At 40.8% G+C, this 27,423-nt stretch overlaps 1 protein-coding gene across 1 annotated transcript; it reads left to right on the forward strand.

The window, feature by feature from the left end:
• Nucleotides 1–681: 681 nt before the first annotated feature.
• Nucleotides 682–26,871, forward strand: klhl14 (kelch-like family member 14; the record flags this gene model as incomplete). The annotated part of the gene is made up of 8 exons (XM_084327248.1): nt 682–1,565; nt 6,815–6,936; nt 19,138–19,227; nt 19,378–19,456; nt 19,747–19,937; nt 22,363–22,521; nt 23,334–23,491; nt 26,731–26,871. The coding sequence occupies 8 exons, from the start codon at nt 682–684 to the stop codon at nt 26,869–26,871; spliced, it is 1,824 nt and encodes a 607-aa protein (XP_084183374.1).
• Between the last annotated feature and the right edge of the window lie 552 nt (nt 26,872–27,423).

Raw genomic sequence — 27,423 nt, forward strand, 5'->3', positions numbered from 1 at the left:
ATGTTCGATACTCACGTCTCTGCCTAACTCATGTAGGCTACAACAAGAGAACGGCGCCCGTACTGACGGCTCAGAGAGACAAACTAATTGCTTTTGTATGACTCCGTGCGTAGATTTGTGGAATGTATAATGTCCTCATTGTGGGGGTGCAGGAAGATAACAGAACGATAAGTGTGTTGGCTGAATGCTGCATATTGTCCGTGCATCGTGGGGGTACTGGGGTAGTCTGTCTTTTCCCTTCTCCAACAACTTCACTCGCCTTGTCGAGGCGAAGGCGCTGCAGCAGCTCGTAGTTTGTTTTGACAGCGCGCTTCAAATCGCAGCCTCCTTATAAATTATCTTGTCGTGAAAGAATGAATAAGAGTGACACACGATTGGAACTACTACGTTTTTGTTTGTTGCTTTACGACCAGAGCTAAAAGTTGATTAAGCGACCGAACCTGTATTGGATGCAGAATTGCGCCGGCTGGCATGATGGTTATTCCCATTTATTTGCATGGACGGTATATCTATTCAATGTTATTATATTATATAACAATAACTTATTTGAAAAGTCCCTTCTTATTAGTATAACCTAATTATAACATGTATGCTACATATATTGGACACAAATACATGACTGGAGGTAAATGGCTTGCATGGTTTATTTGTTGCCTAGGTGGCGTTCACACTCAGTAAGCCATGTCCAGATCGGGTGATAGAACATCCACCTTTGACCCAACACACAGTGACACCCTGCTGCATGGGCTCAATCTCTTATGGAGGAAACAGCTTTTCTGTGATGTGACTCTCACTGCCCAGGGACAGCAGTTCCACTGCCACAAGGCAGTGCTGGCATCCTGTTCCCAGTACTTCAGGTCTCTCTTCTCCTCTCACCACCACCACACCATCAACAACGAGGGAAGCAAAGGGGACCAGGGAAGCAGTGGGACCCCCTCATCCTCCCCTGATGACAAGCTGGTGACCAGCAGCACCCGGCCCATCAATAACCTGGTGCTCCAAGGGTGCTCCTCCATTGGACTAAGGCTAGTGCTGGAGTACCTGTACACAGCCAACGTGACCCTCTCCCTGGACACGGTGGAAGAGGTGCTCTCGGTCAGCAAGATCCTCAACATCCCCCAGATCACCAAGCTCAGTGTGCAGTTCCTCAACGACCAGATCTCTGTGCAGAACTACAAGCAGATCTGCAAGATCGCAGCGCTCCATGGGCTGGACGAGACCAAGAAGCTGGCCAACAAGTACCTGGTGGAGGACGTGCTGCTGCTGAACTTTGAGGAGATGTGTGCCATGCTGGATGCTCTGCCTCCCCCCGTGGAGTCTGAGCTGGCTCTCTTCCAGATGTCCGTTCTCTGGCTGGAGCATGACAGGGAGACTCGCACGCACTACGCCCCGGACCTCATGAAGAGACTGCGCTTCGCCCTCATACCTGCCCCAGAGCTGGTGGAGAGGGTGCAGTCTGTTGACTTCATGAGGAGTGACCCCGTGTGCCAGAAGCTGCTCCTGGATGCCATGAACTACCACCTCATGCCCTTCAGGCAGCACTGTCGGCAGACTGTGGCCAGCAGGTGAGCATGTGGCAAACCCAAACACACGCACACGCACATGCACACACACACACACGCACGCGCGCGCGCACACACACACACACACACACACACACACACACACACACACACACACACACACACACACACACACACACACACACACACAAGGCAGGTGGACACACACACAAGGCAGGTGGCACACACATGAGGTTAGGAGGATATCGTCTAGTTATTGGTAAATTAAATTGGGTCAAATAAAGATACCTACCTTATGTACTTTTACACTAAGATACATAGAAGAGAAAACAGCAATATACCTGCCCACTCTTCCCTGTGTCTAATCTTAGCAAATAGTCCACTTATAATAAGTCATTGCATGTGTAGTGGTACAGAAATACGAAATGTGTAGTGATAATAAGGTATATGTATGTAATAATAAGGTACGTGTGATAATAAGGTATGTGTAGTGATAATAAGGTATGTGTAGTGATAATAAAGTATGTGTAGTGATAATAAGGTACGTGTAGTGATAATAAGGTATGTGTATTGATAATAAGGTATGTGTAGTGATACTAAGGTGTGTTTAGTGATAACAAGGTGTGTGTAGTGATAATAAGGTATGTGGTGATAATAAGGTATCTAGTGATAATAAGGTGTGTAGTGTGTAGTGATAATAAGGTATGTGTAGTGATAACAAGGTGTGTATAGTGATAATAAGGAATGTGTAGTTATAATAAGGTGTGTAGTGATACTAAGGTGTGTGTTGTGATAATAAGGTGTGTGTAGTGATAATAAGGTATGTAGTGATAATAAGGTGTGTGTAGTGATAATAAGGTATGTGTAGTGATAATAAGGTGTGTGTAGTGATAATAAGGTGTGCATAGTGATAATAAGGTATGTGTAGTGATAATAAGGTATGTAGTGATAATAAGGTGTGTGTAGTGATAATAAGGTATGTGTGTAGGGATAATAAGGTATGTGTAGTGATAATAAGGTGTGTTTAGTGATAATAAGGTATGTGCAGTGATAATAAGATGTGTAGTGATAATAAGGTATATGTGTAGTGATAATAAGATATGTGTGTAGTGATAATAAGGTATGTGTAGTGATAATAAGGTGTGTAGTGATAATAAGGTATGTAGTGATAATAAGGTGTGTTTAGTGATAATAAGGTATGTGTAGTGATAATAAGGTGTGTAGTGATAATAAGGTGTGTGGTGATAATAAGGTGTTTTTAGTGATAATAAGGTGTGTGTAGTGATAATAAGGTGTGTGTAGTGATAATAAGATGTGTGTAGTGATAATAAGGTATGTGTGTAGTGATAATGAGGTATGTGTAGTGATAATAAGGTGTGTGTAGTGATAATAAGGTGTGTTGTGATAATAAGGTGTGTTGTGATAATAAGGTGTGTAGCGATAATAAGGTGTGTTTAGTGATAATAAGGTGTGTGTAGTGATAATAAGGTGTGTGTAGTGATAATAAGGTATGTGCAGTAGGGATGCCCCGATCGATCGGCCAGCGATCGGTATCGGCCGATATTCAGTATAAATATGAGATCGGTGAATTCCGATAATGCTTTAATTTCGCCGATCGTGAAAACCGATCGATGACATGGAAAACATGATCCAATTCTCTGCGGAGTTCTCACTCGCTCACAGCCACACTCTGCTGCTGCACGTCTTGCCCCTCCTCCTCCTCCTTCTCCCCCTCCCAGACCCATCTCATGTCAACAAACCCTTCGGCAAGAGTCGAGTGCATGAGCACCGCAGAGCTCCTCTTTCAACATAACCAGCATTAAACAAAATGGCCCAGTCATCTATTCACTTTTGTTTAATACATGAGGCGTTGTCTGATGTTATCTAGCTACTGATAGCTCCTGATATCAATGTGACAGTTTGGCATTCGTTTTCGCAAGTGCTGGGTAGCGTTGGCTAACTAGCTATCGCTCGTGAGCTAACGTTAGCAAGCTACCGACCTAACGTTACTGTTTAAACAAAACTACACGGTCAACTATTCACTTTAGTTTAATACATGATGCATTGTCTAACTGGCTAGCTACTGATAGCTCCTGATATCAACAAATGCGCATTTCAGTTTAAGAATGATAGGGATGCGCCAGCATGAGACCTCCGTTAGCATAGGTAGCTAACGTTAGCTCACGTTATATCACTGTTAGATCACAACGAAATGATCCAGTAAACTAAATAGTTCACTTTATTTTAATACATGATGCATTGTCTAACGTCATCTAGCCGGCTAGCAGTAGCTACAGATAGCTCCTGATATCAGTTATAACATAATTGACATTGTTTGTTTTTGCAGCTGAACATTGGCTAATTAGCTATCATGCTTCATAACATGTTTCAGACCCTGTTGAACTATCGCTCTGACTCAATAGTATCCATCTGCAGAACGTCAGCCCCAGCACTCTCAGGCCCCACGCTGAATGTGATTTGACCAAAGCAGAGTATACACACAGACAGTGGAGCTGTTTGCAGATAGCGAGCATTTTGACTTGTTGCGTGGTGGCGATGTCTCGCAGACAATACAACTACAAGTATAATTATATAATGTATATATATTATTTATTTTTTTATTTTTTTTAAGTATATATTATTATTATTATTATTATTATTTTTATAAAACCAAAAACGATCGATATCGGTATCGGCCGATATGGCTCATAGACGATCGGTGATCGTTATCGGTGGCAAAAAACGTGATCGGGGCATCCCTAATGTGTAGTGATAATAAGGGATATGTGTGTAGAGATAATAAGGTATGTGTAGTGATAATAAGGTGTGTAGTGATAATAAGGTGTGTGTAGTGATAATGAAGGATGTGTAGTGATAATAAGGTATGTTGTGTAGTGATAATAAGGTGTGTGCGTGTGTAGTGACAATAAGGCATGTGTAGTTATACTAAGGTATGTGTAGTGATAATAAGGTGTGTTTAGTGATAATGAGGTATGTGTAGTGATAATCAGGTATGTGTGTAGTGATACTAAGGTGTGTGTAGTGATAATATGGTATGTGTAGTGACCATAAGGTGTGTGTGTGTGTAGTGATAATAAGGTATGTGTAGTGATAATAAGGTATGTGTAAGGTATGTGTAGTGATAATACGGTATGTGTAGTGATAATACAAGTCAAGTCAAGTCAAGAGTTTTATTTGTCACAGCATACAAGTATACAATGAAATGCGGGTGGTCTTGCCCGCAACGATGTGCAATACAGTAGTACAACATATAATAGAATCCAATAGACAACATTGTGCAATAAACAGGTAACATAGTGGGACATACGGTATGTGTAGTGATCGTAAGGTGTGTGTAGTGATAATAATGTATGTGTAGCGATAATAAGGTATGTGTAGTGATAATAAGGTGTGTGTGTAGTGATAAGGTGTGTGTAGTGATAATAATGTATGTGTAGTGATAATAAGGTATGTGTAGCGATAATAAGGTGTGTGTAGTGATAATAAGGTATGTGTAGTGATATTAAGGTATGTGTAGTGATACTAAGTACCAGCTGCCAAGAGCTATTACTGGCAGCCCGAATAAAGCAAATCCACCCATAACCGTTTGGTTATCCCATGTACTCGCTGAGGAAAAGCAACTCTCTTTATTTTCTCTCATATCTGTACTTGTTATATAATCAGTACAGACACAAAACAGTAGACTCCATGAATAGTTTTGAAATGTACTGTGTGGAAGTACTCCCTATACAAATGATTTGAGACACTATAAATAGAGTAATTTATTCTTTAGTTATATGATAATAACACAGAGATTAGTGTGTGCTTACCCTGGAAAAGCACTGCAATTGTTGTTGATGCCTCAAAAAAAGGAAATTCAATACATCTGAGATGATGCACCACTATATCTGAAAGGGCATAGGCTTCATGTTCAGTGGGGAAGAGTTGGCTGTTTCTCCTGGTCCTCACTCAGGTTGGTGCATCTGTCTCACCTACACAAACATAGGGTAAGCTGTATAGCCTGTATCCATGTTTGTCATGATCAGCACTTTTAGAAATGCTAATTAGACAGGCGTTGTCAGGACGATGATTGATTGATGGTGTGTTTGATGATTGATTGAAGTGTTGTTTACCGGGCTGGCTATAGTCAGAGACGTAATGCTGACATTTCTTTTTTAATTGGACCTCTTACTTTGAGTCATTGAAAATCTGAGTTATGAGGAACTGAATGCTTGAAAATCAGATTTTTACACATTGAATATAAGGATCTAAAAGTAGACACACAGGCAATTGTATGTATGTATGCATTGTCACAATAAGATATCTTGTCCTACATATGGCTCCAAATTAGTAAGGAATCAAGAATCCTCATAATTAGTTTCACATGCCACTGTTTCTCTTCTCTCAATTAATCACCATTATCTATGTCCAGGGGCTCATTTGCATATGAGTAACCCCAAACCACTTTTGAGTGGGCCAGTAGAAGGGAGGATGCACTCAGACGCTGGTCATTTAGTCAAGCATATAAAAAAAAAATTTAACAGTGAAAATGGCTGAATATAAAGACCAATTGCTCGAGATCTTTTTTTATGTATATTGTGATTAATTTGGTACATGTTCAGATTTGTGTTGATATGCTAATGGTCATAAATGCATACTTAAAATGTGCAGCTCTAAGGTCACGTCTCGTAGACAAACAGCAGGGATTACAATATGTCACGACTGGCTCAGATATGTCACATGAATCATTATAGCCAATGGAATGGAGACATTTTATGGGCAAGTTGATGTACTTGATTGCGCCCTTTAGCCCTCAGTATGGCGCCCAGCAGAACAGTCGTAGCCTCGCAGCTAATTGAAAAAATATATCTTTAGAGTGTAATAACCATTCAATAGGATGTACTGTAGGCTATTTCTGTTGTCGAATGTGATATATGCAGTCCTATTTATTGCTCGATTAGATGTCTCTGATGTCGAAGAGAAATGTTTAAGTTCGGCAACTGTATTTACACAGCGTATTCATTAATTCATTGTTTTTTTTCAGTCATTAATTGAAACTGTACTAAGGATTCAAAGTATGTTTCATTAATTCCATTTGACTAATTCAGTGATCACTGTACAAGTTAATGAATCTCCTCCATAATTAAATTCCAGACTCAAAAAGAGTTCAGGCTACAGTTGCTTTTCGGATGCTTTATCTTATGTCTTCAACTACTTTGTAGTTACTACCGTTCTGTGTCCTAACTAACACACACGCACACGCACACACACACACACTTTCAATATTACAGAATCCGCTCCAATAAGAGGATGTTGTTACTGGTGGGCGGCTTGCCTCCTGGACCCGATCGTCTCCCCAGTAATTTAGTCCAGTACTACGATGACGACAAAAAGACATGGAAGATCCTTACAAGTGAGTAGCAAAAAGACATGGAAGATCCTCACAAGTGAGTAGCAAAAAGGCTCAACTTTCCCTCCCCAGAGGCATCCCTGCGTTAGCTCCTTTTTATGATGAGAAATGGTCGTTCCCGTGGATGGCTTTAACACAGGTACATTTTTTCCACGTAAAACGAGGGAAAGGAGTTTCCCTAAATCCTGGAGGTAATGATGTAGTGTCCGTATCACTTTTAATATAAGTTTTCAATCAGAGCGTGACTCCGTGCCACTGTGGAGCTTCATGCCTGGCTTGCCTTGTTTTTACTGAAATATCCTGGCAAGATGCATGGTGAGATTTATTTGAATCTAATGATCTATGGTGGCATCGATGGAACAATGCTGGATGACATGTTACACTCAACACCTTTTAAGAATATAGTGTCTATATTTAGAACCAATAACACAATTGAATTTTCCTGACGGTATTGTGTCTAGCAGGGGGTGCCAAAGACCAGGCCACAGTGGAATAATTCAGCAATAGCATCATTACAAAGTAATATTCCTAGCTAAAAGCAATCATCCATTAGTGGTAACTGGCACGCACTAATGCAGTGGAATAACAATTTTCACGAAATTAGATTTCAAGTGGGGGCCTATAACATAGTAGGGGTTTATATGGTTTTATGATATTGATTTTATGACATGACATTGAAGGCAAAATGTCATATACCCACACACACAAAAATCCATTCAGTGGAAACCCATTTGCACTGCACATGGGAAAAACGTCTGACCCCCTATTGTACATTTATGAAAAGGGAGCTAATTTTTACAGCCTCGTGCCCCCAGATAGTTGTCCTGTGCTCTCTTTCTCACCTGTCTTCCCTGACCTTTTGCAGCTCACCACTATATTCTTGCCATATAGCAAAAGGTCAAACAAGAGCTAATGGGAAACCGTATTCTCCCTTTGCATCATCATTGGTGGTTGTATTGAGTTGTTGTCCTGTATTTTGGTTGGGGCCATATCTCACTAATGCTTCTCCATTCGTACATATTAGGGGATGGGTCTATTTGCTGTCAGCTTGACCCGGACTCACTCTGTATTCCCTGTGCGGTGTCAAGGGTTATTTCTGGGGCTGGTCTGATGTTTTCAAGCGTTGTATTTTATGATGATACTATGTCAATAGACAGTGCTACCACTGTCTATTGAGAATAATTAATGATATGGCCTTGACGGCTCAGTGTGAATTTATGACTTCACCGGCAATAAGGGACAGGTTTTTGCTTCTGCGCTGGTATGGGTTTGTATGCAACAGCAGTAGTATGATTGTTTTACGTTGGATCTTGCCAAATTATGTCAGGGTATATATATACACTACACCAAAGCAGGCATGTACACACAGCCTGAAGCCCACGGGTATTTATATTGTCATTTTCTCATTAAAACCCACACTCACTGGTATAAACTGCAACAAGCGAAAGGTCAGTAGGGATTTCCATCAGTCAAAGCTAAAAAAGTTAACACTCAAATGGGCCGTGGCCGAGTGGAAGGACAAAACTGCAAAATCATCCCCTTATCACATCAGTGACCATCTGATGTAGCTTCCACACAATGGATGTGGAATAGAAGATTATTAACATTCAATCATAACTTTTCAATGAGGCGAAACCTGAGAGGGACAGACTTTGATTAAGACATTCATCAACACAATTTAGGAGAGAATCTGATCCCCCTTGTCTTGTCAGATATCTGTCCGCCTGCTGATTTTCAGTGTCAACGTTTGCCATCTAGTGTGTACCCACAGCAGTGTGGCGGAGCATCGGGAGACAAAAGGCAGACGGACAAGACGAGGCTCAGACACAGTAGTGCCGTACTCTGCTCCCTTTTCCCCCCTTAAAGTTCTCCAACCCCACCGCCTTACTCATGCCTTCTCCCTCCCCTTTTTCAAAACGAACCTTATCTTGTGGTCTAGATTAGAACAATAGAACGCAGAGCAGTGGGATGCAACGCTAATGGCGTTCGGGCTAGGGGGGGGGGATACAGGGACGTCAGCGCTAGAGCAGCAGTGGTGCATTAGCTGTGGAGTCAGTCAACCCCCCCCCCCTCCCCGACTGTGCTTCTATGCAGAGGTGTCTGACTCCCTCTAGTGAGCCTGAGAGCTCACTGTAGACTGGAGGTATGACATCCATTTCATAGGAAGGAGTGCTGCACTGCCTACACGCCCCTGGGTTTAGTGGGAAGGTTAGGTGAGAGGTAGGAAGGGTACATTAATTTGACATCAACATATATAGCACAGTAGTGTATTGTGGAGATGCAAAATTGTATTAATAATAATAATGATATGAATAATAATATCAATGCACAAGACTATTAATACAATCTATTCACTTAAGCCTTTTCCTCATTTGTGTCTCAGGCACCTGTAGAGGCGGTGAAAAGGCCCCAAATCCTCCCCCACTGCACAGTGTTCTCCTCAGTCCTCCCCCACCATAGCCTACGCCTACGTTATACCATTAAGCGGTAATCTTTCCCTCCCTCTCTCCCTATGACAGTATCAGATGGTGTTTAGTATGAGTGCAAGTCACTTGACATCAGATACAAAGCCGCCCATCTGTGTCCCGTACTGCTGACTGCATAATAATGTAAATAGCATGTGAGGAAATCTGCTAGTCATATGGCGCCAGTCTTTGAGGTGCACTGGAGGCAGGCACCCTAATCCTCTCCTTCAAGATAAAGCTCTGTTTAGTGTACGTTCAGTATACTAGTTCCTGTCCAAGGCTTCCTCTCTGCCATAGAGGACCTCCGCACGTCAGCCAACCCAGAGTGAGATTGCAGGGAGAGGCCAATTGGAAAGAAATGAGATTCAAGGCTGTCTAATTTTACAGCATCTGCGATCCATCAGGCAGTGGGGAGGTGACAGTGGAAATGACTGATGGAGACAGACAGGTGGGCTTTAACATTCCACTGATTTGTGCTCAAAAGACGCTGGTCCTGAGATTTATTGAGTGAACACGATCATGTTCATTATGACTGTCACCTAAGACCATTTCTCTACATCTCGATGGGGTCACGTTAGCGGAGGAAGACGGAGGGGAGACGGAGGGACCGCGGAGACGTACACAAGGGGAAAACCCTTCGCTAGGGGCCATTCGTCTCGCTGTGGGAGGATGTCTGACCACCCAAGCCCATGCCGAGTAGTGAGAGGAACATTAAAGCTAGAAACTCAAATGCTGTCAAACAGCGACCTGTAGGCAAAAGAGCCCTGCTTGTTCTTTTGACGGTTGGAGTTTAGTATTATTAAACTGTGAATTTCTCCAGACCTCCCTTGGCAGGCAATAGAAACCCATTCTCTATACCCGCTGCACAGAACCAAAACAAAAGATGTAAATAAGTGCACTACCAAGTGGGGCTCTTTTTCCTAGAGGTCACTGTTTCGCGGCATTACAGATCCTACCTTTAAAGCGACAACGTACATTTTCTCTATTAATTAATCAAGTTGTGGAGTGTGTACAGAGCAAATTGAGTCCACGGGCGCTTCAGCACGGCACTCACCTTCACTGCTCTGGCCTCAGAGGGTCTGGTGAGACACGCTTAGTCGGCCTTCTCATGATATCAGAAGTATGCTTTGAGCGAACGAGGCGCCATCGTTTCTTTTGCGCACAGAACGTGGGAAATTTGTTTGCAATGATGGAAAACAAATATGTAGTGACCTTGACCACCAAAAAATCAAAGAATTCAGTCTGCAAAAAGACTTAACATTTTTTTTTCAATTAAATAAAGCACACGGAGGCAACAGAGCAAAGATAAAATGTATTGAAAACACAGAGACAGTACCACTTGTGGCCAGCAGGTGCCAGAAATCAACATTTTCACTTTAATTAAACAGTCTACTTGTAGGATTTGGTCATTAATGTACAACTGTGTGAAATTAGTTATGATGACACATTCATTGATGACACATTCTGAACCTAGTACCCCCCCCCCCCCCCCCCCCCCCCCCCCCCACAACACGCACACATATGTTTGCAAATATGTTTACTTGTGTCATGGGTGAAACTGTGATCAGCTGTCAACAATAACAGTACATGGCTAATCACAGACATTACCCTTGTGATTTATTGACATTAATATTCATTATGAAAGTGAACACTCCCAACTAACCAACGTGGTTAAAATGTTAGGAAATTATAAAAAGAAAAAAAAAATCTGTATGGGTTGAACAAGGTACTAACATTGACAGGGTTAAGGTTTTGGTTTGATTCCCACATTGGCCACCCATGATAAATGCACCCATGATACTATAAGATTTTTCGATATAATCATCCTCTAAATGGCATGACCATGTATTCCATCATGGTCAGAACTTCATGTCTGTAGTGAAATCACATTGTTGCCAGCAACACTACATACTGTAGTACATAGCAATGTAATTTATGAGAGTACTAGAAATCTAGAAAATAAATAAATAAGTAAAATATAGCTGCAAGCAGCCTATAAAAGGGTGCAAGCCAAATCACTTATATTGATGGTGTGACTCGTGAACTGGAAAAAATAAGAACTCATGCAAATATTGCCATAAAATGAATGGGACTCCATGGGCAATTCATGTGAACATTGAAATGGCTGTACATTTTGTAACTGATCTGCAAACATTTGGTGTTGTAATCACCAGACAATACTGAACAACTTCCGTATCAGAAACAAAGTCATGCGAGCAACTCTTGATGTTCATGTGGTCATGCTTGTATGACCACAAACCTTGTTCACAGCAATGTTTTTCAACTGATTGAGCTGGGCTATATCCCCTAAAGATATGCAGCATGTTTGGGAAACACTCAAAATCCAAACAGTATTATTAATCATTATATATAATATTTTACTTTACTTAAATACAGGAGTCATTGAGGGAGACCCTAATTTTCAATGACATTGAGTGTACATGGCATTTGAGATTACAATACACACACAATCAATTTAAAACATCCAATAAATCAATCACCAACACACAAAATAAATACACCTCATAGGCAATAACACATCAAAGAAAGCAATTACAAGTCGACATAGGACAGTTATTGATTAAAAATCGAAAACGTCCAAAAGACACAAGAGTACTAAATTTTAGGTCATGTTGTAAGAGATTCCATGATAACGCTGCATCAATAAATAAAAAAAAGCGGTCATATTAGTGAAGAACTAGACAACCAGACAATCACTGGAGCACGTCGTTACGTGTGGACCAGTGTCCAGAGCAGCATGGATGAGAGATAAGGTGGTCATTTGATGAGTAGGGCTTTATAAATAAACATATACGATTACTGCACCTGACAGACAGAGAAGAGCAACCGATCTTATCATAAAGAATACACGTTTCAAGTTTCTTTATTAGTTGTCATACAGAAGTACAGAATACTTTTATATAAAATGCTTCTTTCTGTTTTGCTCCAGAGATTGTGCTAGATAAAAATAGATAAGTATAAAATAAGAATAGTAAGTATAAAATAGGAGTCAAGTACTTAGACAAAAGTGTTCAGTATATACATATATACAATGTACAATGCAGAGTAGAAGTAACTGAGTTACAATACAATATACTATACAGTACAAAGCAGAAATGGGATGAGGTACAATTTACGTACAATTTACAGTAAGGTGTAATGAGGTATGGGTTGTAGTGCAAATTCTTTACCAATAAATATAAAGTGTGTTTAGGTGTTATAAAGTGGGTAAAGTGGGTGCTGATTGATTGATTGATTGATTGATTGAAAACTTTATTAACAGATTGCAGAATGGGTACAATACAGTACAGCTCAATACACACAATTGTTAAGGGGATGCAGACCAGAGAAAGACTTTCGTCTTGTTTACATCAGGGTCCCCAGTGAGTTGTTTGTTTAAAGTGAGTGTGTGCGTGTGGATGTGTGTGCTGTGAGTGCATTTGATGGTAGTGTTATTGTTCGTTGAGCATCCTGATGGCCTGGGGATAGAAGCTTCTTCTGAGTCTCTCTGTGCTTGTCATGAGACTCCGGTATCGTATACAATGGTGAGTGTTGTAGTTGTTGGTAATAAACCTCAGGGTAAACGGAGTCTAAAAGGCCTTGAGTGTGGAGGCTGCAGCCTGTTTGTATATTACAGTACATCCCCATAGTCCAAAATGTAATAATTATGGTGACTTAATTTAATGAGTCCTTGAGGCAGAATTTGTCATCATGAGGAAATACAGTTTCACATCTCTACTGTATGGTTCATGAGATAAGGCCATTTGAATTATTGTTATAGCGCCCCCATCAGGATTGTTTGTAACAATGTTTTTTTCATGGCGGCATGGCTTGGCATTGTCTTCTATCATGCCAAACCGCCTCTATACTTCCCACAAGCAAGTTGTCCTTCCGCGTTGCTCTGATTGGCCACGCACGTTTCTGGTCATGTGACATGTGTGCCCAATCGTGTGACGGCAAGTTCTTTGGACAGTTAAGCTTAGGCGCTCTTTCGAAGTTGGTTAAAGGAAAACTCCAACATTTTGGGAAATTAGCTTATTTAACATCTTCCCTGGAGTTAGACAAGAAGATACATACCTTTTTTGTCTCTGTGCATGCATTTATCTTTGGGAACAGTCGCTCCGTTAGCGTAGCTTAGCTTCATCACTGGAAGTGGGGGGGGGGGGGGGGGGGCGGAGCCTGACGTTCCCTACAGGGTCTTACAGTCACCAAATACAACTCCAAAACGTTCCTGTAAACATGTTGTGACCTGTGTATTCACCACGTGGAGAAATAAAAAATAATTGAATTAGACAATTACGTTTTATAAGCAAATATACTCGGAACTATTTTTTGCCTAACCACTCGAGTCTCTGGGCGCAGTCAGTGGTTTCAACGTGAAGCCGTGTTTGTTGATATTCTCATTCCTTCAAAGGATCCGAACCGATTGAAGTTTATGGATACCATGACTTAAAATCCTCTTACCTTGACGATTAAAAGCCTCCCCAATATAGAAAACAGTAATCCAATGGCTGGTATTGATAATATAATACTAACTACTGCACGCTCGGAGCTAACCGGAGCTAACACAGAACAGGATGGTAAAGCAAATATAATGACTTCCTTTCTGGGGTTTTCAAAATAAAAGTGCAACGTTTATAGCAGCGGAAAACGTTTATTTTGTACATTATCTAACGTTAACACGAACCTAAACTAACGTTACAACTAACCTAAAGTTAGTTTAGGTTCGTGTTAACGTTAGATAATGTACAAAATAAACGTTTTCCGCTGCTATAAACGTCGCACTTTTATTTTGAAAACCCCAAGCAAAAAAGGTATGTATCTTCTTGTCTAACTCCAGGGAAGATGTTAAATAAACTAATTTCCCAAAATGTTGAAGTTTTCCTTTAAGGTTAGAGTTTGTCTTAGAGCATGGCGATAGAACGCCAGCCCTGATTCCAAACTCTAACCTTAACCAACTGCGAAAGATTCGCCTAAGCTTAACCAGTGATAAACTAGGCGTTAGGTCGTTTGCAGGCTGTTTGACACGGAAATGGGCTAAGACACTGCTCGTCATGCGATTGGGCGCACATGTCACATGACCAGAAACGTAAGTGGCCAATCAGATTCGCAAAACGCACGAACCGTAGGTCAGTGGCCAATCAGAGCAACGCGGAAGGACAACTTGCTTGTGGGAAGTATAGACGCTGCCAAACCACATAAAATACAAGACATTTATGGCAGAGTTATTAAGTGAACAGAATCTACTCTTAAAGGTACACTTCACCAAAAAACAACCAATTTAGTTTGCACATAATCTCACATAATCCCAAGGCTCAAAACCGTTTTGTACACATTAATTTAGTTTGACAGTTATTGAGAGTTAATGAGTTTGAATATCCCCTCATGTGATGTCATCAGAGGATACTGAATACTTGTGTTGTGTTAATTACAGCTCATGTAATGATCTAGATGACATTTACATTTTTTTTATCTACATAATTTCATTGAGCTGTAAAATAGATAGATAGATAGATAGATAGATAGATAGATAGATAGATAGATAGATAGATAGATAGATAGATAGATAGATTTAAGCATTACATCATGCGACGGAGTGTGTTATAGAAATTAGATCACACCTATGGGTGGTTGTTAGGCCCGAGGCGCAGCCGAGGGTCGTTAGACCCCCATAGGCGTGATCTAATTTCTATAACACGACTTCAAGTGGTGTAATACTTTTATACAATGGCCGAATTCATCCAACCTTATTGCTATACAATAAACACACAGTAATTGAAGCATAATGGAGATTTATTCACAAAACCATTCGCAGAAAAAGTAGGTAAAAAAAAAAATTATAATAAGTTGCCTCCGTGTCTAGAAGCAGCTGGGAGGTGTGGTGCTTCAAAGCATGCCATCTAACAAAAATAATTACATAATCCAACATTGTGTAAACAACTAACATATTCCAGTTAACGGTATCTTTTTAAAATTATTCGTTACGAATATATCCATACTTCCATTGTGTCCGGGACATCCAGTGAAATCGCTTTGTGCGACAGTGTCCTTTTGCAGAGGCAGGTTGCTACAAAGCATGCCATCTAACAGTGAAGTTACCGGTTGTTATTTGATTGATTGATTGAAAATTTTATTAACAGATTGCAGAATGGGTACAATACAGTACAGCTCAATACACACAATAGACCTGTCTCAAACCCTGCCCCTTTTCTTGATCCTCCAATCACAGCTGTCGCTTACCTTTGTTTGTACGAGGAAGTCAGAGGTAAGCGACAGCTGTGATTGGAGGATCAAGAAAAGAGGGCAGGGTTTTGAGACAGGTCCATTGTTAAGGGGATGCAGACCAGAGAAAGACTTTCGTCTTGTTTACATCAGGGTCCCCCATTTTCAATGCATCATAACATATATGACATACAGATACAGTGCTACATCTATACATAGGTTGCTACGAAGCATGCCATCTAACAGTGAAGTTAGTGGTTGTTATTTGATTGATTGATTGAAAATTTTATTAACAGTGAAATGACAGTGGGTCTCATTCCCGAACGGAGTTACGACCAAAGATTTCTGCCCATTTAAGACATATTAGGGCTGGTAGCACGATTCCCCAAATTTTCCTGAGATCGGATTTGACCGTGACTGAGAGCAGATTTAAGAGTGCTGAGGAGCACACTTATGATTGATTGACTAATAGAAAATTTTATTAACTTGACAGACTGTTCATGTCAACGCTACAGGCCTCATTGGAATTAATTACTTAATCATAATTAAAATAAATATGACAATATTTGTACGATAAGAAATTACGCATTTGATGTCGGAAAAATAAATAATATGGATTCATCTGATCACAGGGCAGCTGGATTAACCATATCTGAACCAGCTATTTTGGACAAATGTATAATTACTTTAATTACTCAGATATTCAAACACAATTATGCAATTATTGTGAAATGATTGAAAATAATAATTATTTAATGCCTTCTGTGGAATTTGTATTTCTTATTTGTTACATATCTGTTTTAATGATTAATTATATACATTTGAAAGAATGCAGGTCAACATGCAATATATCCCATTGATTGGTATACAATGGGACAGACCTTTGTTTGATATACGCTATAAACCTGCATTCCTTCGAATATATCATTAATCAATTAAACTTATATTGAAATACACTATATAGCCTATACACCAACACTGAAATGACAGTGGATAAATAAATAAGAACTAAAGCTAATCGTGTGGAAATAGACTGCATTAATATTCCATAAGTCTTGTGTCAGCCAGTATAGCCTACGTGTCTAATGAATGAACAGTATATAGGCTTATATTATTCTAATTACTTGTTTCATTAGGATTTAGTAGATACTATATATATGCTCTGCCCTAAGTACAGTATAAGTACTTATACTGTACGTAGGGCAGAGCATATATATAGTATCTACTAAATCCTAATGAAACAAGTCATTAATGGAATAATAAGCCTATACTGCGTTCATTCATTACGCGCGTAGGCTATACAGTACTGCGCGCGCATGTGTGTGAGCGAGCGCTGCGGCAGGTGCCCGAGCTGTACTATATATGATGACAATACAATTAATCTAATCTAATTTCGATGGGTCGCAAAACGCTTCCGCATCCATTTTCCCACGGCTGCATCATTAGTTGCCTTATAAGGAGCTCTGGAGGCGTTGTTTTGTATGCAAATGTCCTGAACGGGGACGCGCATTCGCGTTTGAGACATGGTGCCATTCCCCAACGCAGATATCTCAGGTGTGAACGTTTGAGACACTTAAGACATATTACCAGCGTGTTGAGGACTCAGAGTGAACTTGTTATTGATTCTGTCTCAGTCGGTTCCAAGATAAGTCTTCCAAGAGAACTCTTTGAAAAATATTGGGGAATGAGACCCAGTGTCCTTTTGAAGGAGAGGGAGGTTCTACAACGAATGCCATCTAACAACACACTTCCCGCGATTTATATTTTGTTTCACAATGAGTCATGACCAACCAATTACATAATCCAACATTGTGTAAGCAACTAACACATTCCACGTGACTTTATCGTTTTTGAATGAGTCGTGATGACGATATCAATACATCCATTCATGAAGAGAAAGACTTTCGTCTTGTTTACATCAGGGTCCCCCATTTTCAATGCATCATAACATATATGACATACAGATAGACAGTGCTACATCTATACATAGGTTGCTACAAAGCATGCCATCTGTGAAGTTAGCGGTTGTTATTTGATTGATTGATTGATTGATTGAACATTTTATTAACAGTGAAATTACAGTGTCCTTTTGAAGGAGAGGGAGGTTCTACAATGAATGCCATCTAACAACACACTTCCCGCTATTTATATTTTGTTTCACAATGAGTCATGACCAACCAATTACATAATCCAACATTGTGTAAGCAACTAACACATTCCACGTGACTTTATCATTTTTTAATTAGTCGTTATGACGATATCAATACATCCATTCATAAAGATTATTGTCCGCCATCTTGGTTTCATTCCTAAAAACACGAACGGCGGAGTGATTCGGGAAAAAAGTAATTCGGTTGTGGGCGGGTTCTGGGATCACGTGGAGTGTGTTATGAGAAATAACAACATCTGAAAGAAGTGTTTCAGCCAATCAGAATCAAGAAATGTGCATGCCATTGTATAAAGACATGCACAGACAGATAGATAGATAGATAGATAGATAGATAGATAGATAGATAGATAGATAGATAGATAGATAGATAGATAGATAGATAGATAGATAGATAACACAACAAGTAAGACATACAAAATTATACAGGATTTAAAAGGCATGAGCTAGTAGAATGTTGCACATAACAGATATCAAATGATCATTTCAGTACTGTATCCCTTTTATACCTGTTGTCCAATGGAAACCTAAGTTAAAGCGAAAGCTCACATTTAAATTTTTTTTGTTCTAATACTTTTGGGGCGTGTTTCTAATTTACCTACGCGGCCATACTGTAAAGCAATTTTTTTAAATGCTTGCACATGTCCTTTCCAGCATTGTGGCACATCGATGTGGAGAAATACTGTAATTATCCGGCACATTTTGAAACGTTTTACTAACCCATAAAAATATATGACAAAATAGGTAAAAAAAAGTCATCAACTAAGAATCACTTCCAACCCAAAAGGAATGCATGCAGCACAGTGATACAGATTAGGTGGATACTTATACTATCTACAGTATAATTATGAAAACAATCTTTCAAAATTGTTCAGTTTTTGTTCACATGAACCACCTTGGACAACATAGTGACATCAGATAAAAAAAAGCACCATTAAGCATTATAATTATTCAGAGATCCGGTTCATGCGCTTTGTTGGCACGTGTATGTATATAAATAAATTGCTATACTGTATGCACTTAAAAACCACATAGCTCAATCAGAAACATACACTAAAAGTAGAACAAATGAATGGTGGTCCTGTGTAGCTCAGTCGGTAGGGTGCTTGGCACTTTTAGCATGGCATTACTGTAACACTGCCAGGGTTGGGGGTTTGATTCCCATTGGGGCAGCCCATACTGAAAAAAAATTACCCAGTCATTCCATTGTAAAGCTCTGTGTCATAGTACTAGAACAGCACTATTAAAATGCAGTCATATTTAAAATGTCTACGGATGTCAACAACTGCTTTACACTCAAAGGCTTGTGACTGACTGGCGCCGTGTGTTTGTGTGTTTCCTTGTATCTAGTAATGCCTTACAACAGCGCTCATCACTGCGTGGTGGAGGTAGAGAACTTCCTGCTGCTGATGGGTGGAGAGGACCAGTGGAACCCCAATGGTAATGTCATTAATCAATCACTGTAGATATTACTGTAACTGTATGTTCACTAATATTATTATTAGTAGTATTATTATCCATTCCTTTTTATTTTATTTCTTTTCAATAACAAGTCTGTGTCATGGATCTTAATGCCCGTCTCTTTTGCAGGAAAGCACAGTACTAATTTTGTCAGCCGCTATGATCCCAGATTCAACAGTTGGATACAACTACCATCGATGCAGGAGAGGTAAAGATCACTGTTCAATTGTAACGCAAACAGTCGCACCGTACCCAATTGTCTACATACAAGTAGCTGCTATTTGATAATTGCTTGTTTTATGTTTGTTTGCCTAGTATTTACAATCAACAATTATATGTCAAATCAAACCCAGTGGCGTCGGGAGTGTCCGTTATAGTCGTCGTCCCCCCCCCCCCCCCCCCCCCCCCCCCCCCCCCATCTGTTGATACGTTTTCAATGGATCTGTCAGCGTTGTTTTAATGATGATGTCGTCTGGCTGACTGACACCTTGGTCTCAGGAGAGCCAGTTTCTTTGCCTGCCGCCTGGAGAAGCACCTGTACGTGATCGGTGGAAGGAACGAGTCAGGCTACCTCTCCAGCGTGGAGTCCTACAACCTGGAGACCAACGAGTGGAACTACGTGTCGTCTCTGCCCCAGCCCCTGGCGGCGCACGCGGGCGCAGTGCACAACGGGAAGATCTACATCTCAGGTCAGGGCAGATCGCCACCTTCACCCAAACACGTCCCCGTCAGGTGGAGCTTAAAGGGATAGTTCTTAACCTGTTAACCTGTTAAGGTCCCCCTATAGGAGGACCCTGCTTTTCTTTATCATAAATCGATCAATAGAGACCGTATTAGATCCCCAATTATCATATCATGGGGTATCATTGGAAAGCCACACTCATTGGCTACAACCCTGTGCAACGATTTTCGAGATCGCCAAATGATTGACGGAGCTAGAGCCCCGGGAGTCGGGGGTGGTAATGTGTACTTTTGCGTACTTTGGGGCACGCCTCACATATCGGCATGTAACTCGAGAACCACTGAACGGATTTTGTCACCTGAAAGGGCAATCGACAGGCAACAAATAGGGCTTTAATTCTACCTATATATTGTATTAAAAGAAATGCACACCGAGCCACTAGAGGTCGGCAAAGAATCGTCCACATGTGGGCCCTTGGATGTCAAGAGGTTAATGTTTTTCAAAAAAATAATTGTAGCCAAGAGTAAATACCATAACCCTATCAAAAACAGTAGTCAAAGTGTATATTTTCATTTTTACCGATGTTTTATATGTTTTATCGGAAATACAAATTTATCGGAAAATGCTAATTATCGTAAAAACCGCAAGAAATTACTAATTACAGATTCAACCCTGCCATTGGAAAGAGGAGCATTTTCCCTATCCATAGATGTATGATTTGGCCATAATAAGGTCAAGGTCAAGTTCAAGGTCAAATATGAATTTATAATTAAAGTCGATTATCATTAATTACTGTATCTACAAATCCTTCTGTTTAATCATCTTCCCATGGTTCATTTGCTTAGATTTGTTGTACACATGATCTCAATAAGGTGGTGAATGAGCTCAGTGAGCATTTTTCAGAAAATGTTTTCAATTTTTGATAATAATAATAATAATAATAATAATAATAATAATAATAATAATAATAATAATAATAATAATAATAATAATAATAATAATAATGGATTGGATTTATATAGCGCTCTTCATGACACCCCAGTGACCCCAGAGCGCTTACAGAGTCCATTATTCGTTCATACACAGTCATACCGGTGGTGGTAAGCTACAATTGCAGCCAGAGCTGCCCTGAGGCAGACTCACGGAAGCGTGGCGAATAATCATCGCCTACGGCCCCTCCGATCACCATCAACATTCATTCACATGCATACACATTCATACGAGGCAAGTAGGTTAAGTGTCTTGCCCAAGGACACAACGGCAGTGGGATGGACATGGGCTTGAGCGGGATTCGAACCACCAACCCTTCGATCATTGGACGACCCGCTCTACCCCTGAGCCACGCCGCCCCATTTTGATGATCATCATCATCAAAATCATAAATCATAATTAATCATAATTAATTTATTCATTACAATTTACTCAGCCTAGTAACGGACACAATATTTCTGACACTGGAAATACATACCCCCAGCCCCTGGTCCCTAGATGTTCCTAGATACCAAGAACATGCAAATTGACCTTGCAGAAGTGGAGCAATCTTCCATTTACTTAGGCATGTACCTTTAGGCGAAAACGGTCTACAGATTAACAGGTTCCCTTTCACTGCCGCTCTACCAAAGGGTTAACCCTTTCACTGTGACAATACAGCAGGTTAACCCTTTCACTGCCACACGACAAAGCGGATTTTCTGAAAATATGGCTTAAAAGCTTAACAGGTTTAATATACTTTGTGTGCACCGTGAATATCAGTTAGCTTTCAGTCGGAGCGTGACCCCATTGACGTTGCGTTAGTTTGTGGCTAACTAGTTGGAGCTAGTATAAGGAACGGCACGGATTGTGCTGAGAAAGGATCCTACCGATCGACGACAACATTGGTAAGTAGGAAATAGATCAGAGATAGATTATATAGATTCCAAAGATCAAAGCTATCCCTTTATCAGGGATATAGTGGAAAGAGTAAAGGCACCCTGTCATTCAGGAAACAGAGTTCAAGCTGATGTAAATCTTTGCGATTGAAATTCATGGTATAGGTTGTTGTAGTTAGTATCAGTATCTACTGTAGTATCAGGTCGATGCAACAAGTTACAGAAGTAACAAGAAGTTCCTTTTTACAGTATTAGTAGTAATAGTGACTTCCTAGATGTTACTGCACGATTGGATGATCTGCCCATCTCAATTAAGGTCGAGCCCCTTTCACTCTCAACTCACGAGTGCATTTCTAGAGGGAAGGACTTAATGTGCATCATTGAAAAGGTGTGCTGGGGCTAAATCAATACATTACTCAGGAGTGAGTGACCTGCATGTCAGTGCATTTACTCAGACTGTGTCCATTTGCCCTTACAGTATTATGTCAACAGCCCACGTACTCCAAGTACACAGTACACTGCGTATTTAGAAAGTAATGTTGCATGTTGTCGTACCTGTTGCAGGAGGAGTACACAATGGGGAATACGTCTCCTGGCTCTACTGCTATGACCCCGTAATGGACGTGTGGGCCAGGAAACAGGATATGAACACAAAGCGTGCCATTCATACCCTGGCTGGGATGAACGACCGCCTCTACGCTATTGGTGGAAACCATTTGAAAGGTATAGCCTTGTGCACCCCAGGCACTGAATAGAGACTGGGATAAGATAAATATGATTTTCATTTCTGCTGTATCTGCTGTATGTGAATCTGCGGATCTGCTGTCATTCATGTCCATGACCTACATTAGACAAAGACATCGCCAGTTCTCTTCACCACTTCATCATTCCAGGAATAATGAATGAGGACACACACACACACACGCACACACGCGCACGCACGCACACACACACACACACACACACACACACACACACACACACACACACACACACACACACACACACACACACACACAGCCATAATTAGAGACTGTCCAAATGATATTGCTTCTTTATTGGAATGGACCACTGGACCCTGTCGTATACGATCCAGTGATTGTCTTACATTTAGAGTGCCTAGAGTTTGTACTGAACTCGGTAGATCTTCTTTTGGCTTCTCTGCCCCTACCTCATGGATTACCCTGCAGAAAACTCTGAAACTAGACATGTTTTTCAATTCAGATTCAGTCTTCAGATTCAGATTTACCATATGCAACAAGTACATATGCAATTGTTACCTCAATTGTGCTCTTAATTGCTCTGATTGTCTGTATTTGTTTCAGTATTTATCGCACGCACTATGACATTTATGAATGTAACAACTCGACGACACTGTAAATGAGTTTAATTATTCAGCGTATTTATCAAGTATAAATAAAGATTGAATAAATGAACACACACACACAAACACACAAAACAGATGTACACTTACGTGATGATGGAATAACTAAGGGGTTTGTCATATATCTTTCCTCTCTTCTTGCTCCGTGTAGGTTTCTCCCATCTCGACGTGATGCTGGTTGAGTGTTATGATCCCAAGGCAGACCAGTGGAATATCCTACAGACACCCATCCTGGAGGGGAGGAGTGGCCCTGGCTGTGCCATTTTGGATGAAAGAATCTTCCTGGTGGGGGGATACAGCTGGAGCATGGTAAAGTCTCACAATATAGTTTCCTCAAGAGCAATGAGTAGGCTAGGCCGGGTGTCAATGGAACTGATTCATTTATAATTATAATTATTTGAATGCATTAAGTTAATCTGTTTTTGCTGGACCTGACGGACCAGCCTGTAGTCCTCTGACTGAATGAGTGTGACTGACTGACTGACTGACTGACTGACTGACTGACTGACTGACTGACTGACTGACTGGTGACTGAGTGAGTCAGCAGAAACACAAGTCCTACGGGGCGGTAGCTCCACTTTCCTGCACCTTCAACTCCACCAGTGGTCACTTGTTTTTATGGCGTAGACCCGAAGGGGCTGTCTCTATGTCTGTCCCCACAAAAGTAGACCAATCAAAACAGATGATTTCACTGACATCACACACAGAAAAGTAGACCAATCAAGGCGCGTTCCGTTCAAAGTCGGAGGTCGGAAGTTCCCAGTTGGAAAATCTGAATTACGACCTTAGTGCATTCCAGTGCCCAGATCGGAAATAAACCACAGATATGTAAAATATGTAAGATAAGTTTATATAAGGGAAATGTGACACCGGAAGCAGCTGGTGTTGGTGTGGCTGGTTTCTGAGCACACAAGAAGCTTCATAGGTAGCATTTCTAGGTAGGAAGTTGAAATTTGTAAGTATTAAGCTTCTATGGGTATCTCAAATGGGTAGGAAGTATATGCTTAGACACTGTTATATTTGGCTACCACACTGGTATTAATAGAAATCTAGCGTCAGCCGTCTTCTAAAGATTAAAACAATGTTCTTTACAATTGATAGTGTAGGCTATGCCGCCATGTTGAAATGACTGCAGATAACGGCATCTCGGAAAAGTCTTGAGTTGAGAGACCAACCTAGAGTTTCCTACTTGGAATTCCGACTTTGAGGGCCGTTTCATTGCATTTTTCCTAGTAGGAGGTTGGATATTTCCTAGTTCCCACTTCAATGGAATGCACTGTCAGACCTGATGATTTCCCTAATGTCACATGCCCAGCCAGCCAGCAAGCCACCTAGCTCTGAGAGCTGGCTATCAAGCCATGACAAGAATTCATTAAATTCATGGAAATAAATAGGATAAAAATATATCTGACAGTTGTTTTGTATGCCAGAAACCAAGCTACATTCACCAGCAATACACAGGACCTTTGCCATATCCTCTTTGATAACATACAGTACATTATCAAAGAAATATTGAGAAGTAAACATTAACTGACGTTAGCTATGCTAATCGTGATTACTTCTAAGCTAATGTTTTAATATTTCTGTTCAAAGAGGCTAAAACTTCTGATAAATGATAAAACTTCTCATAATGCACGGAAATCTGGTTCATGAGTAACTTAACAACTGCACGCAGACTTGCCATACTTTATAGAAGCTACTGCGTGCTAGAGAACCATCAACGCAGTGAACGCACCGGGTGGTGCTGGGTATCGTAGTTCTCTTGCTCAAGTCTATAGACTACTGCACTTCCGTGTTACATTGAGCTCCGTGAGGAGAGAGCGGGGGGAGAAAATAAATGAATGTGGATGAGAGCCTTGACATTAAGTGGTTGCAGATACGGCTGTGGAGGTGCTGGAGACATGATCCAATAGACTTTTATACGCATGAGTCTCCTGAACACGGAGAGACCAATCCCAAGTCGATCGGCGCTTTCTCGGCCGAGCTATAGTTGCTTTCCACACCTACTCCCGAACTCTGCATGCACAGATTGCCCACGGAGTCTAGGTTCATCAATCTGCGCATGTGTAGTTCGGGAGTAGGTGCAGAAAAGTGACTATAGCTTGGCCAAAAAAGTGCCGATCGACTTGGGATTGGTCTCTCCGTGTTCATATAAAATATCTATTGGATCATGTCTCCCACATCCCTACAGCCACAGCTACAACCACTTAATGTCAAGGCTCTCATCCACATTCATTCATTTTCACCCCCCGCTCTCTCCCATGATTTCAGAATACCGGACGTGTTGCAGTGGTCTATAGACAGCACCACAGCACTCCCGCATTAGACAGATTGACCACAGAGTCTCTGGATTGTCCAGAGATCTAGGTTTATCAATCTGCGCATGCAGATTTAGTCAATAACCTTGCCCATGGTTAACAAAAAGTTAATATAATCGGACAATATGTTCGACACAAATGCTGGCTTGCTAGCCAGACATCTCATTGTCCCCAAATCACTAACTTTTTTCATATCGAACATGCGTGGTCAGTCATAGCCTCAAGTAAATTAATTGTTGCGAGTTGATTTGCGAGGACAGGATGTACAATGGGGAGAAAAAGCCTTGCACACATATATTTTGCCTAGTCTATTAGTCAAAATCTGCCTAAAGAGTCTTAATATACAATAGTATATTAGACTACCTCTAGTACTGGTGTAGTGGTTACGTCATTGCTCTTTCCCGCGCGGTCCACCCCTCTTGAAATTGCAATGAATTTCCAATGGACACATTTCTAAATTGTCTCGTTTAAAACAAATAAAGCATGGACATTGGCATGGTGTACCTTTCTGTGTGTATTCATCCACAATCTATAGCTCAACATAAAAACATTCGCAATTAATTGTAAAAGGTAACAAAATAACAACGTTTATGTTTTCGTTCACTGAGGAACTACACTTCACTCTGGCGTGACAGCACTGAACGACAGGCCTTCTACTGGTAAGTGTAGTTATTTTTTAACGACAAATTAAACAGCCTTATAACTAACTTTATTTCAACCAAAAATGCTTAAACAATAATGTTAGTGATAGAAGGGAACTCATTTAGTGCAAAAATAGAAAGCTTGCCAATGTTCATGAGGCAGAATTATTATAATAGCCGATAATAAATTTTCCCAATGATAAATCCCTATACGGGTGGACCGCACAGGAAACTAAAGTGACGTCAGACTACACCTCCCTATAGTGTCTCTGGGGCAAGGTTTACAGCAATGCTTTGCTACATCTTGCTACATTCAGCCTAGTGCACTCTGGCATAGAGACTGACACTGGAGTGGATTTTAACTCCTGTCCCGTCCCGTCCCGCTCCTGCAAGATTACCCCCGTCCCGCTCCTATGATTCAAAGAACAAAAATCCTCCCATCCTGTCCCGGTGGAAGTAGAAGACTGATACACTCCATATACTCAGACCTTTCAACATATCATTAGTTCCTGGCTCTTTTTGTTTCTAACTGCCGTGATGTAAGTATATGTAAAACCTAAACATGAACTCCAAATATCTGTGTTTACAGGGGGCATACAAGTCTTCCACCATCTGCTATAGCCCAGAGAAAGGGTCATGGACAGAGCTGGAGGGAGAGGTAGCGGAGCCCTTGGCCGGTCCGGCCTGTTCCACCGTCATACTGCCCGCCTGCCTCCCGTTTAGCAAATGACAACGAATTAGACACTGTGGTGGAGAGGGGAAGCACCAGCAGATAAATCGGGGGGACGGCCATCAATGAAGAAAAACAGCTGTCAACAATTTTGTGACGAACCCTCCAATCAGATGATGGGGGTGTGTATAAATTATTTTTTTACAGGTTTGACAAGAGCACTTTCGTTATTGCCTACTGAAGGTCGAAAATAAATTCATGTAATTCATGTATTTAAACTCATCTGTGTTGAACTTCTGAGAAATGGTCACTTTCATATCAGATTTTGTTTCAAATTGGTAGTAAGTGTTTTTTGGCTTCTCTTAATATAGCACGCATAGTGTTGAACAGACTTACAGTATATCTTTCAAATCCATTGTATCTGTAATTAGTAGAGGCATCAATCAAGCAAAATACAGTGTTGTTTCAAGGATTGTCATTGGGCGGGGGGGGGGGGGGGGGGGGGGCATGATCAATCCCAAACTGAAATGGGGCTGGGTGAGACTAGGGCTGGGTGATTTGTGATAATTGTATTTTCCATGCAATTGTTATGGTAATTATACAATGGCTAAT

Source organism: Notolepis coatsorum (assembly GCF_963971535.1).
Source record: "Notolepis coatsorum genome assembly, chromosome: 13".
NCBI lineage: Eukaryota > Metazoa > Chordata > Actinopteri > Aulopiformes > Paralepididae > Notolepis > Notolepis coatsorum.